The sequence below is a fragment of the Camelina sativa genome, chromosome 18, assembly GCF_000633955.1.
Source record: "Camelina sativa cultivar DH55 chromosome 18, Cs, whole genome shotgun sequence".
Lineage (NCBI taxonomy): Eukaryota > Viridiplantae > Streptophyta > Magnoliopsida > Brassicales > Brassicaceae > Camelina > Camelina sativa.
The window spans coordinates 1,489,833-1,504,990 of record NC_025702.1 but is presented as its reverse complement, the minus strand read 5'-3'; the positions used below and the strand labels follow the sequence as shown (position 1 = coordinate 1,504,990).

The following is a 15,158-nucleotide window of genomic DNA, read 5'->3' as shown; positions in this document are numbered from 1 at the left end:
TATATAGTTTACATTGTTCTGAATTTTATTGTTTCTTTGTTTTATGTACATCTTCTTTTCCTCTTTGTTTTCTTATATTATTTTGATTTAAATACATATGTATTCTAATATGTATAATAAAATTTTGATGACCATAATAATATTTTGGTTATAACCATCTCATAATAAGGTAATCAAGCTAAAGAAAACATCTTAATTCTTTACTTTAGATGTTTGATTAGTTCTTACAAATTCATGTTTATTTATTTTATTCTTAAAATTTGAAATGTTCTCATGAAAGAAATTTTTGTAATATAGTTATCAAATCAATTTTTTAACCTCTCACTTACATCCAACAAAATTGTAATACATTTATTTTAGAATAATAATCATTATATTCAGTTTGTGATTCAACATATAATGATATAAAAATCACTATTTTTTAATTTAATTCAAATATGTACTTTAAAGATTTTTCTATATAAAAAACAAATTGATTTTTATTTTTCTATCTAGCTTTTTACTACAAGGATTAAAAATTATAACTAAACCTAGCAATATATCTTAAACTAAGGGAAATATACAAAAAAACATTTTTTTAATTGTATTTTAAAACTTTGATGCACTTCATATGATTTTATAGGGAATATGTATTTTTTAACTTTCAAAATAGTTTAGCTTTTAATTATTAAATAGTTTAAGTTATGTGTTAGTTTATATGAAAAACTTAAGTTATATATTTAAATCACATAGTATTTTTTTATTATTAAATAATATTTTATTACCTTAAATGCTCAAAAATACTAATTAAAATTATTATCAAAGTTGAACAATAAAAAACAAATAAATTTAAGAGATATATATAATGTATGTATGATATTTTAAAATAAGTTATATATATTTTGATATTGTATGATTTGAATAAATAAAAGTGTAAAAAATGTTAATGATATTTAAATTAATTTGTTAAGTATTTTTTATGATTATCAAATAAATTTAAATTAATTAATCTATTCTATTATACAACAATCCGCGCATTTGCGCGGGATATTACCTAGTTTAAATAAAACACAAGGTTTATATAATATATTAATATTAATACTATAAGTTGTTTCTTTTGATCATTTTGATAAAAATTTAATACAAAAAATTAGTTTTAGATAATTATTCATAAAACCTGATAAGCTTTAGTTTACAATTAATATATCTAAGATACAGTATTTTTCCTAATTATCTTTGAATGAATCTTAAAATAATCTAAGGAAACTCGACTCCTCTAGTATACGTCTATTTTCTAGTAGTATATATACGAAAATATTTCAATTTCCTTGCACGACTCTTCTTTTTCTCTTCTCTCCGTCATCGTCGTCTTCTTCTTCGTCTTACATACGAAAATTGCAATCTCATAGAGATAGGATCAGCCATGTCTGAGAAAGAAACTTCACCAGCCATACTTCAATTTGTTGCATTGAAAAGTTTAGTCCAAGAAGGTTTCTGGGAGAGCTTCTCCTCTTTGAAACTCGATAAACTCGGAATCGACGATTCTCCTATTTCAATCACCGGTAAAATACACAAAACACGAATACCCAATTCATCGATTTTTTTTACAGAACTTTTGATTTATTTGTTTCTGGGCAAAGTTCTCATGATCCGTTTAGGTTACAGAACAAAACAAAAAAGTTGACATCCCCTGTTTATTTTTGTTTTGTTTATCGTTAAAAATATAAAATTCAGATTTCGATTTCCTCTGTTTTGTTCGTTCGTTAGTAGAAAATCCAGATTTCAGAGTTCGTTATTGTAATGTGATTGGAATTAATGTGCTTTTTTTTTTTTTGTGTTTGGAATTGGAATTGATAATTTCAGGATTTTGTGGACCATGTTCACATCCACAAGGCTCAAATTATTTGAGACTTTCGTCAGAGTCATTGCCTTTAGATGAACAATCATCGATTGCTAGTAGTACAATCATCCATGGAAATAGGAATAAGTGTCCTGTTCCTGGGATTTTGTATAACACCAATACCCTCGAAAGCTTCGATAATCTTGACAAACAAAGTCTGCTCAAAGCAGAAGCAAACAAGGTTAATACAACAACTTGTCTATGTGTTGGTTCTTCTTACCAGTTCTTTTATGGAGAAGTCTAATCTTATTTTGTTGGTGAAATTTATAGATTTGGGATGATATTCAATCAGGAAAAGCACTTGAGGACCCTGCTGTGTTATCAAGATTCCTCGTTATCTCCTTTGCTGACCTTAAGACATGGATTTTCCAATATTGTGTTGCGTTCCCTGCGCTTGCTCTTGATACTCCTGCTAGTTTGGTAGAAATAAAGGCAGCTTCAGAGTATTTTAGTTCTCAAGAGGCGGAATCAGTATCTGCTGCTTGTAAGGATTGGCGCAACTCACCTTTAACTACCGGTACTCAACATTCTTATTTTTTTCTCTTTATGATGTACTATTATTCAAGTTTAATTAGTAGTAGTAGCTGATTTGTTATGTATCCGTGTGTCTTTGCTGCTGTAGGTGTTCCATTCTTTTTGGTTTCGGTTTCTTCTGATTCAAAAGCTAGTATCAGACATCTTAAAGACTGCGAAGCGTGCCAAGGTGATCATCATCAAAAGGTAATGTGTAACAACTGACTCTTTTAGTATACGTTAAAAAAACCAAGAAAGAAAATTCATCTTTTATCTATCTTTCTTCTGCAGTTGCTTTTCGGTTTCTATGATCCATGTCACCGTCCTAAAAATCCTGGTTGGCCACTCCTAAATTACTTAGCACTTATTCGCTCAAGATGGAACCTCGAGACAGTTCGGTTCTTGTGCTACAGAGAGAGTCGCGGTTTCCCTGACTTGAACCTTTCCCTTGTTGGTCAAGCCTTAGTTACACTTTCATCAGGAGAATCAGCTGAGACTATACCTGATTCAGTGGGATGGGAGCTTCATAACAAAGAGAAACGAGTACTTCAATCCATTAACCTTGCTGATTCCATGGATCCAGTAAGGTACAATTTTTTTTTCTTTGTGTCAATGATTTCATCAAATAAAATAGGTATAATCTTATTTTAAAAAAAACGGATCCTCATCCTTTCGCAGGTTGGCGGCTTCTGCTGTTGATTTAAACTTAAAGTTAATGAAATGGAGAGCAGTACCCTCTCTTAACATAGACGTTTTGTCCTCTGTCAAATGCCTTCTTCTTGGAGCTGGTACATTGGGCTGCGAAGTTGCTCGTCTTCTTATGGTATGTATTGAAGAGAGTTCAAAATCAAACAATTTTTACAAACTAAAATCTTCTTAGTTGTTCTTTCTCTTTCTTTTAGCGTTGGGGAATCCGCAAGATCACCTTTGTTGACTATGGCAAAGTAGCTATGTCTAATCCAGTCAGACAATCCCTCTACACGTTTGAAGATTCTATAGGCGGTGGCGAGTTTAAAGCTGTTGCTGCTGTTAAACGCCTTAAACAGGTATTTCCAGCAATTGAACCTAGTGGAGTTGTTATGGCTATACCGATGCCTGGACATCCGATTTCTAGCCAAGAAGAGGATTCTGTTCTCGCAGATTGTAAACGTCTTAGCGATTTGATTGAATCTCATGATGCCGTGTTCTTGTTAACCGATACAAGAGAAAGCCGGTGGTTACCTTCTCTTCTTTGTGCTAATGCCAATAAGGTAGTTCTAAACTCTGTTTCTTTCTTTCTATCTATCTTGCTGGTTTAGTATAAGTATAACAACAATCTGATTGATTTGAATTTCAGATTGCTATAAATGCAGCTTTAGGTTTCGACAGCTTCATGGTAATGCGCCATGGCGCTGGCCCGACCTCCTTATCTGATGATATGCAGAATCTTGACATGAATAAGACAAACAAACAGAGACTTGGATGTTACTTTTGCAACGATGTGGTTGCACCTCAGGATGTAAATTCCCTTGGCTTCTTTGGTTTTGTTATTTTGTTGTTGTTTTGTAATACCTCTGGTTCAGTTCTGGTTCGTCCTGACCCCGCTCTTTTCTTGTATTTTGCAGTCAATGACTGATCGAACTCTAGACCAGCAATGCACTGTTACACGCCCAGGTGTAGCTCCGATTGCAGGAGCCCTTGCCGTTGAACTCTTAGGCGGAATCCTACAACACCCACTTGGGTAAGTCTTTCGTAAAATCGAATACATTGAGAATTCAATCCTCAGGCTTATCGTCTTACATATGTTTTATTACAGTATCAATGCAAAAGGCGACAATTCGAGCTCGAGTAATGGAGGAAACAATGATGATTCGCCTCTCGGGATATTACCTCATCAGATTCGAGGCTCACTTTCTCAGTTCTCACAGATCACGCTGCTTGGCCAAGCTTCCGACAGCTGTACCGCTTGCTCTGAAACCGTAAGTTTTTTCCACATGAAAACTCTTCTAACAGAACAGAACCGTAAGCTCTCGCGAAGCTCGATCATAACGGTTTTTTTAACTTTTATTATATTCAGGTGATATCGGAGTATCGAGAGAGAGGAAACGGTTTCTTACTTGAAGCTATTAACCATCCTACATACCTGGAAGATCTCACCGGTTTAACCGAGCTTAAGAAAGCTGCTAATTCATTTAACCTCGACTGGGAAGACGATGAAACTAAGGATGACGATGTAGCTGTAGTAGATATGTAAAAGTCAGATTTATAACCCAAATGTCCATAGAGTAATTCACATTTCACAAGATGACTTTTATATGAATCACTTAATAATCATTTTTTTAACTACAACGAAAAAAAAAAAAACTAGCAAAACTAGACCCTAACTTGAGTCAATTGTAAGACTAGACCTCTCTTTTCCTCTCTCCAACATTTCTCACTTTCTTCCAATTAAATATTTATGTGTTTATTGTATTTACAAAAAAATGCTATTATTTCTGATTTATTTGAATTTCTTGCGAAAATGTTTATTATATCCATATCCTCATCTTGTTCTTTTATTTACGGCTGTGCCACCGCCTTCAATTTTCCAATAACCATGAACAACCAAATTTGAAGCTTTTAATGCTTCAACAACCCGAATTTGTGAGCTTAAATAACACTCAATGCTATGAGAACTTCATTTTGTTTCCATCTCTTCTCCATTTTAATCCAAATTTTTTTGCAAGTGCGTTCATTTTGTTATATGTCGTGATTGATTAAATTGGTGCTGGGTTTCTTCCGTGGTGACTAAAGACGACGTCTTCGGTGTTTGACATTGCGAAACAACCACCGATAAGGTTATTTTCTGGTAGATTTCACGATTTTCTTTGATTTTTTGTCGAAATTAGACTTCATTTGTTAGTCCAACCGTCATAATATCATGTAAAGTCTATTATGTGGTCAGTTTTGCAATTTAAAATTTATCGAGTTTCGAGTCCATAGACTGAAATTTCAGTCTCCCTAATTTCATTTAAAAACAAAAAAAATATGGTTTATACTGCATTATATTCTTCTCGTCGGATACTTCAGTTGCAGTCTACTAAGGTGTATTTTTGCAATTGACCAAATTTTTGACTTTTTAGTTACGACTGCCGGACGAAGTCTTCTTAACATAATAAAAGAGTAGACTTCTATATTGGCTATTTTTGGGGTTGACCAAAATATTAAAACACTGACCAGAATATTATTGATTTAAAATAAATTAGTTGACTGCAAAAGAAGTCTTCTTATTAGTTAAATTTAAATGTTGGTCAACCCCAAAAATGACCACGGTAGACTGTTAACGAAGTCAACGTGTCTGGAGACTTCGTTTGAAGTCTACTTAGGGAAAGTCAAACTTGGTCAATTGCAAAACTAAAACGACAAAGTCTACTTTTTTTAGTTGACTGATAGATGAAGTCTACACTTTAACTAGAAGTCTACTACAAAGTCAATGGTTTGGTCAATTGCAAAAATAGCCGTAGTAGACTGAAATCGAAGTTAACTTGTTGAACTTTTCTTTGAAGTCAACTAGGTTTTATGAATTTAATAGCAAAACTGACCAAAAAATTAACAAAGGAAGACCACAAAAGAAGTCAACTAACCTAGTAGAATTCGTCTGAAGTCTACTTTGTGATATGTATATATTTTACCTTATTTAACCACTGTTTGTTCACATCTTTTACATGTTTTAATAACTTGTTTTGTCACTTTCATGTAGTGTAAGGACTGTTTATACATTATGATAGGATTTGCATTGCATTTGCATTCTTTCTTGTGTAAACGGTTGAGTTAGGCTAAAAAGGCATGGAAATAGCATTTGGGATGAGAGGAGTACAGCCATTGAAGCAGATGGGAGTTGAATCAAGGGGATGAGCAGCAAAGCATGAATCACTCGACCGTTTGCATCTAAAGCACCCGGCCGTGTGCGACTCATAGACTCAACCGTGTGATATTCAGCAACTCAACCGTTTAGAAGCAAGGGGATGAACCACTCGACCAAGCCACTCGACCGCTTGTGGTCGAGCACATCGAGCCGACTTACTATTTTGTCATCTAGCCAAATCAAGGCTTCCTTCCCTCACTATATATACTCTTTGTACCCCATGGCTGCCAACAACACTTTTTTTATAGGAAAAATCACATCAGCAGCCAGAGAAACTTTAGTTTTCACCCCTTAAGGGGTTTTAGCATTTATTTACTCTTTTGCATTTTTTATTTACTGTTTTTCTCAGAATTCTATACTTTTGTAATTCTCATAACTTTCTGGGTATTGAGAATCTGAGTTTGCTTCTTTATATTAAGTTGTTGTTCATCATCTCATCTATCTTATCATGTTAGTTTCACCATTTTATGGGTTTATGTTCATCATTATCATGATTTGCTTGTCTGAGTAGTGAGTTAGGATTATGGAGATGAATTAGGCTAGTTTAGGGCTGTGGTAATCTGGAATGGTGAAGCTTGATTGTTTAAATATCTCTTCTAGGTGGGGTGTGCTCTAGGTTGTTCTTATATCTGAGAGAGTAAGAACAGTTTCTTAAGCTTCCTAGCATCACATCAATGTTTAGGTTGTTAGATAAAGCCAACACTGGAGATTATCATGCTTGTCCCAAGAGATTGGTTGCACAAGGTGGTTTTTGACAAATAATTGTCTGGTTTTTAATGCTTGTTCAGTATGGTTTCACCAATGAGAGTTGAATTAGGATGTTACTGTAACTTGATCACTTCTATCATCAGAGTGGATTAGTGAGTCATTAAGATCATTGTCTAGAGATAGCTCATGTTTGATTGAGGTTTGTTGACCAGTTTAGATAGCCACAACCTGAACACTAGCCCATGAATCCATCTCTAGAAGCTTACTTTGTTATCTGATTGTTTCTTACCGCATTTTATCTTGTTTCATTGCATTCTGTTCTGTTTTAATTTGTTTAGATTGCATCTGTTCTTCGTAGAAACCCACTCGACCTAGTCACTCGACCAGTCACACGGTCGAGTGCTTGTTCGAGCACCTTCGGATTGTTCATTTATTTTCTGTTTCATTTCTGTTTCATTTAGCTTGCTTTCTGCAATTACATTTCTGTCATTAGGATTTTTAGTACTAAAACCATTTTCATATTTGGCTTGACTTGAGTCTCTGTTTACATCTTGATTGCATGCATCACACACTCTATGGATTGACATCCTTTATGCATACAACTACATAAGGGTATTGAAACACCTTGCATCCTGATACTAGGATTTTTGTGTCTCTATCCTAGTAGGTTCAATTAACCTTATGCATTGTAGTACTTAAGGTGTCAATCCAAATGGGATTATGATAATCACAAAAGATGCAATCAAGATAGTACAAGTTATGCCAATTCAGATATGGGGGTGGTATCTATCAACCTAATGAAGCAGAAATGAAAATGCAGCAATCAAAACAACTTAAAGAAATACTAAGCAGAAATTAAGCTACTAAACAAGTGCAATAAACAAGACTAAGCAGAATTAACTAATAAGCAGAAGTAACAACAAAAAACTAGAAAAGAGCAGAGCATAAATAAGAAAATAAACTGGAGCTCGACCTAGCACTCGATTGAGCATGGTATGAACCAAGGTCGAGTGCATGGACGAGTGATGCCGAACAGAAGATTAAACTTAAAACTAAAAGCAGAAACAATAAAGCAGAAAAAGACAAGTAATTAAATGCAAGAAACAGAAGCAAACAAGTAGCAAATAGATCCTAAGGATGAGAATTATTGGTTGGTATTAAACTTAATCTATCTAGGTTGCTTAACAAAACTCAATCAACAAAGAGCTAATCCTTAGACAATGATCTTAAGGGCTTACCAATCCACTCTCATGACAGAGGTAATCAAGTTTAGTAACATCCTAACCCAACTCTCATTGGTGAAACCATACTAAACAGGCTTTAAGAATCAGATCATTAATGTCAAAAATCACTTTAAATATCTAATCTCTTAGCATGCTTCATGATAATCTCTAGACTTAGCCTTATCTAGCAACTTAGACATTGGTGTGATGCTAAGAAGCTTAAGATCTATCCTTACCTTCTCAGTATAAGAATAGCATAGAGCATATCTAATCTAGAAAGGATTTTACGGAATTCAAGCTTAAACAATCCTAAACAAACTAAGTTCTCTACCAACCTAACCCATCCTTAAGAATCTATCTCTACTCAGAATCTAATAAATGAGATGTAAGAACACAAACCCAGAAAATGATGAAATATACATAATCATAAAGATGATGATAAAATAAGCAACTTTGTAGAAGAAATCAAATGAAAATACTTAAAGGATCAAAAGTTATGAAGATTACAATTTTTGGTGGCTAAACCTAAAAAAACAAGCTTGTTCTGTGGCCAGAGTTAAGAGACCTATTTATAGAAACGAAGGGAAGCCCTAGTTAGCTAGGAGACAAAATAGAGAGGCGGCTCACAACTCGACCATGTGCTCGGTCGAGTGCATGGTCGAGTGACCTCTTCTTCTGCTTCTTCCAACGGTCGAGTCCTCGATCTGGGATGATATCTGTTCAGTAAATTCGGGATAACTTTTGCACCATAACTCCGATCGGCCTGAGACCACCGGCATTGGAAAGCTAACTCGGTTTTCTACAACTTTTGTGACGAACTTGGAAGCTGAGTGACAACGGAAGATATTTATTCGGGTCGATCTTTGAGGGACTTGTTTTGAATCCGACCGAGTGTTCTTTGGCAAACGGTCGAGTGTGTGCTCGACTCCATTGTCGAGTGATTGCTTTCCTCCTCTTTTGAGCCTTATTCCCTTGCTAGATGTCCCTTTTTGATCACAACTTCTCCTTTGTGCTTCCAAAGTACCTAATTCACCTGTTTATGCACACAAATATGCAAATGCAATGCAAATTTTATCCAAATGCATAAACTGAGAATAAAAGACAGAAATGTGCTAAAACTAACTCTAAAAAATGCAAAACAGGATATAAATGCATGCTAAAAGATGGTAAAATAAGAGTTATCAACTTCCCCAAACTTAGTCTTTGCTTGCCCTCAAGCAAACAATCATGACATAAGAAGGAAGAGAAGTTTGAAGATGGGAACTCATAAACAAAGAGCAATAACAAAGGATTCAAACCACAGTCCTTAAATGCAATTCAATGGTGCAAAGAACCAGTCAAAGTGTTTACAGGCTTTGCACAAAAGAACAATGAGACATTCTGTGAAGCTTGGGAGAGGTTTAAGGGCAATCAAACTCACTGTCCACACCATGAGTTCAGCAATGAGTCACTGCTCAGCACACTATACAGAGGAGTTCTGCCCAAGATAAGGATGTTGTTAGACACTGCTTCTAATGGAAACTTCCTCAACAAGCATGTAGATGATGGTTGGGAGCTAGTGGAGAATTTGGCTCAATCTAATGGTAACTACAATGAAGACTATGATAGAACAGTAAGGTTTGTTGATTCTGCACCAGATGAGAAGTATAAGAAGGACTTAAAGATTGTTAATGACAAGTTAGACAAAATTCTGCTTAGTCAACAGAAGAACATTCACTTTCTTGCTGAGGAGGACACAACAATTCAAGATGGGGAGAATGAGGTAGCTGAGCTGTGCTATATGCAAAACCAAGGAGGTTTACAACCAGTTCAAGCCCAACAAACTGTCTTATAGGAGTACAAATGTGGCCAATCCACAAGACCAAGTGTATCCACCAAAACAAGCACAGCAGCAGCATAATTATGTGCCTAAACAACAGAACCAAGGTTACAAGGGTCAAATGTGTCCCCCACCAAGGTTTCAGACCACCAAAGCCCAGGAACCTGACTTAAGAACATTGATGTAGCAGTTGTTGCTTAACCAAGCCACTGGTCAGATGGAGACCTCAAAGAAGTTTGCTGAGATCAACCAGAGGATAGATTCCACTTATAATGACCTGAACATCAAGTTTGAAAGCCTTAACTTAAAGGTTAAATTCATGGAGAGCAATATGGCTTCTACTTCAGCTCCAAAGCCTAATCAACTACCTGGAAAAGCAATTCAAAACCCGTGGGAGTTCACTGCCAAAGCTATCCTTGTTACTAAGGAGAATGTCACTGGGGACAGTGCAGATCAAGATGGGGGAGGATATTCAACAAGTTTCAGCTCAGAATGAAGCAAAAGATCAAGCAGAGAAGGCACTCGACAGTGCACTTGACTCAACACTCGATCGAGTGCATGATCGAGTAGAACCCACCGAGTCTGTTAAACCTACCAAGTATATTCCTCCACCATACAAACCACCTCTGCCATTCCCAGGACGTTTCAAGGAACAAATGATTAGGAAACTCAAGGAAAAGGTTGAGAAGCAGGAACTGATGGGCATTCAACATGAAATGACTGTTGAGGATAAGAAAGAAGACAGAGGACCAGCTTTGGAGCATTATGAACCATATCCACTCTATAAGGGCATGTTACTTAACATATCAAAGCAGAAGGCCAAAAATCAAGCCAAGAAGGATCTAGAGGACATGGAAACAACTGTTGTTCCAACCAAGCTTGACGATCCAGGCCCATTCAACCTGGCATGTTCACTGAACTATATGCACTTCAACAAGTGTTTATGTGACCTTGGAGCTTCTGTGAGTGTTATGCCCTTTTCAATTGCACAAAAGCTAGGATATGAGGAGTTCAAGCCAAGCAACCTCTACATTAGTCTTGGTGATGGCTCTAGAAGGGATATGATGGGTAAACTGGAAAGCTTTCCAGTGAAAATAGGTGAAGCAAGGATACCAACTGACTTCATCATCATTGATATGGAACAGGAGCCTGATGATCCTATTATCCTTGGAAGACCATTCTTAGCAAAAGCTGGAGCAGTGATAGATGTTAGAAAAGGCATAATCAGCCTGGATATTGCTGATGGGTTGACTATGAGGTTTGACATCAAGAATACAACAAATTAACCCACCATTGGAGGCCAACCTTTTATTTTAGAGGATAAAGCTGATGCTGAATCATTGAAGAAAGACAAGGACTCTAAGATCAAATTGATGTAGTACTTTTACCTCAATTAAATTATCAATCCACAATTTGCATTAATCAACTCACTAAGAATGCACAAAGATGCTTAATCTAAACTTAAACAGTTATAGGTTCTTTTGTAACAATCTTAACTAATAAACTGATTTAAAGAGAGAAAACTAGTCAACTCAAAGAAATACAAACTCAAAGAAACATGACACAACTAAAAACAGATTTTAAATCAAGATTAAACAAGTGAACCTTGGGCAAGGTAATTGATTTGGGAGATAGCTAACCAAACCTAGATGTCTAAGCAACAATCAAGAACAATCCTATGGCTAAGAACACTTATGCAAATCAATCCATTTCCATGATAAAGATCTTATGCTAATCAAGTGATAATCAACAATTTCCAAAGGCAATCACAAGGTAAGCATGCATTATAATCAAGTCTAAATACCACTAAACACCCTAATCATCAATTTCCATTGGCTAGGTATGCAAAGCTCTTGAATAGTTTGGTTCAGGAATTTCATCAAACACCTTCTGGGCATGGAAAATCCTAATGTCTAGATTCAAGCTTGATCAAGGCTCTCTAGCATTATTAACACTAAACAAGATAGGAAACACATAAATAAAGCTCTAGACATCGAAGGTCAATCATCTATCTCCCTAAGATCAATCATCTATCGCCCAAAGTTCTAAAGGATCTACTCACTCATCATCATGATCACACAAAGGAAAGAGTTTGATCTTTGTGAAATCATAATAAGAGATTATAAATTAAGAGTTTGAAGAAGAAATTACTATTAAAAACTTAGAAATACTCAATCATTCAACAAACCAAGAGTAGATAAGCTTAAGAACCCTAAAAACCTGCTAAAACCAAATATAAGATAAAGATTAGTCTCCCCTTTATAGGGTTAGAGTATTTATAGTAAAATAGAAGGGAACCCGGGTCAACCAAAAACAAACTGGGTCAAACCCGATGGTGGGTTCAATCGGTCAGCACTTGGCCTCGTGCATGGGCCGCTTGCTGCTCCTGTTCTCGTCGTGGAAAGTTCAATCGGCCGGGTTTGGCCGCTGGCTTTGAAAGATGGCTTCAATCGGCCATCACTTGGCCGCTGGTAGCTCCTGTCTGTGGCGTCTTGAGCTTGATCGGCCACCGTTTGGCCGCGTGTGGTGGACCGCTTGCTTCACTCGGCCACCATTTGGCCAATCGCCATGGCCGCGTGTGGTCCCTGACTTTGATGTCCAAAAGTGGCATCGGTTGTGCTTTGGCCGATGAGGGGTGGCCGGTTGGGACACACAGCCATGGTTTGGCCGCTTGGTCCGGCCGCTCATGGTCCCTGATTCCTAGTCACTTCTCCAACTTCACTCTTCTTTGCTTCTTTGCTCCAAAACAAGTCCAAATGCTCCAAATGTAGTGAGAATACTCCAAGAACCTGAGAGATAAGACACTAGATGCATATGCTCCTAAAACACCAGAGAATGACAAGATTATGCAACCAAACTAACCAAAAACAAGGCTTAAAACCCAACAAAAACACAAGATATCAAAAGGTTTTAAACAATGAGGTAGCTGTTCAAGACCTCAAGGATTCTGTTCAAGAGTTGGCTAGCTTGGTAAACAGCAAGAAGTCTGTTAAGAAGCCAAGGCCAAGGCTCAAAATCAAGAATAAACAAGTTTCAAGTGTATTGACTGTTTTGACCAAGAACAAGGTCTATGGTGACCAAATTGAACCATGGGGGACCTCATCACCTCTCTGGTCTCCAAATCAAGCCTAAAGAGGCACCAATAGTCAAGCTCAGTGACTTTAAACAAGCTCACTAGGGAGGAAGTCCCTAAGGTATCTTTGTATATAAGTTTAATTTCCTTGTGTTTTTGATGTTTTTCTTTTATGTTTGTTTTGGGAAGGTTTTTCCATGGGATTATAAGTGGACTTAAGTGAGTTTGGACTCATGGAGAAGGAGTTTCAAGGCCACTCGACCAGCCCATTGGTCGAGTGACCAATCGATCCCAAGCCCACTCCCTTTGCCTACTCGATCGATTTGGTGGGAGAAGAAATTTGAAATTCAAATTTGGTCAAAAGGCTCGAACATGTGGGGTCGAGTGGTGCGGTCGAGTGGCAGCAAAAGTAAGTCAAAGATTCCAAATTCAAATTTTAATGGTATACACGCTCCACCCTTGTCTCTTTGTCCGCTCTACCCCTTTATAAGCACCTAAAACGATTATACAACCCTCACACTCTCTCATTTGCATAAACACCCAAATTCTAGCTTAAAATCTCTCTTTGCTTTCATTGCTTTGCTCAAGGCTTGAATTTCTTTGTTTTCTGGGTACTAACCTACTAATCTTAAGCTTTGAGTCTATTCCTTTCAAGTTTACCATCACAATGTCTTCACAAGCTAAGGAAACACAAGAACAAGCTGCCATCCGCCGAGCTAAGGCCAAGAAAGCTGCTGAATACTTCATGGATCGTTGTGAGGCACTGTTGGTCTCAAGAAGAGAGATTGGTGAGCGCACTCGACCACGCACTCGAGGAGGCAAACGACCGATTGTCTGTTCAAGCAAGGTGTCGAGTGCTCCTGCGGAGAAAAGAAAACAGCCCGTTGAAGTTGATTCAGAGGAAACTGAAAGTGATGAGGAGATGGAGGTTGATCATGAACCAACAGCTGATGTGCAAGAACAAGAGAGTGAGAGTGGAGATGAAGCAGATTCTGGAGTCTTGTCACCAGCACAACTCTATGAATCCTTCATGAGCATGAATATCCAAGGGACCAGGTATCCTCACAAGGAGACCATGGAGAAGCTTAGGATTGCTGAGGACATCAAGCTTCTGTTTGTGAACTGCAGCTTCACAAAATTCATGGGGATGAACATGGAGGGATACAAGGAAGAGAGCTGTGAGTTCCTCTCTACAGTTCAAATGAACTACTTCACTGATATGGTTGATACAGAGAGAAGAGCTGGTTTCATCACCTTCACTGTCAGAGGCAAGCCTTATGAACTATCAATCTTGGAGTTGGCAACTCTATATGGGTTTGAAACTGGGAATGAGTATGACATGGTGATACCAAGAGATGAGTTGTGCTCCATATGGCAAACAATTGGTGATGACAAGCCATATTAATCCTCCAGGACCAAGAGTTCCAAGATCAGAAGCCCAATCCTTGAGTTTTCAAAGTATGCACGGGTTTACGCGACATCCCTCGGCTCACTTATATCCTTCTTCTTCTTCTTTTTTTTTCTTTATTCTTTCTTTTTTTAGAGTACTGAAGGGAAGAGAGAGGGGAGACATACTTTGAAAAATTGCACTGTCTTGTATGGCTCGAAGAAGAAGTCTAGTCCACTGATTTCCAACCCAGAGATTAAGTCCGGTTAAAGTCCTGATAAAAGTTGAGACAATGTTAGATCAATCAGATATCCATTGAATAAGGGCTTTCACGATTGTTGATACAGCTCAAAGTCTTTCGAAGCTTCAGTTCTGAGATCTAGCATATACAAATAATCATGAGAGTGTTAGCCAAATAAGAGAAATCATTAGTCAAGATTATAATTCCCAAAGACAAATAGAAAAATATTGAAAAATTTGACTCAAACTTTATGGTTTTGACTGACACAACTGAAACTAAACGTAGTTAGTAGACACCTCCCCCAGACTTAAACAACACTTTCCCCAGTGTTAGCAAGCCTAAGATTGGTAAAAGAAAAATAAAATAAGTATAAATGAAAATTAAAAGAAAAATAAAAACCTACTAGTGGGTTGACTCCCACTAAACGCTTGT

The 15,158-nt window shown here is 36.9% G+C and overlaps 2 protein-coding genes across 2 annotated transcripts; both read left to right on the top strand.

Moving 5' to 3' along the window:
* Positions 1,308-4,714, top strand: LOC104760236 (ubiquitin-like modifier-activating enzyme atg7). Its single transcript, XM_010483126.2, has 11 exons — positions 1,308-1,541; positions 1,843-2,060; positions 2,150-2,396; positions 2,502-2,599; positions 2,684-2,979; positions 3,071-3,215; positions 3,295-3,642; positions 3,729-3,890; positions 3,997-4,112; positions 4,188-4,350; positions 4,449-4,714. The coding sequence occupies exons 1-11, from the start codon at positions 1,403-1,405 to the stop codon at positions 4,623-4,625; spliced, it is 2,109 nt and encodes a 702-aa protein (XP_010481428.1). The 5' UTR covers positions 1,308-1,402; the 3' UTR covers positions 4,626-4,714.
* Positions 10,682-11,311, top strand: LOC104763050. The gene has a single exon (XM_010486468.1). It carries the CDS (start codon positions 10,682-10,684, stop codon positions 11,309-11,311), a length of 630 nt encoding a protein of 209 aa, XP_010484770.1.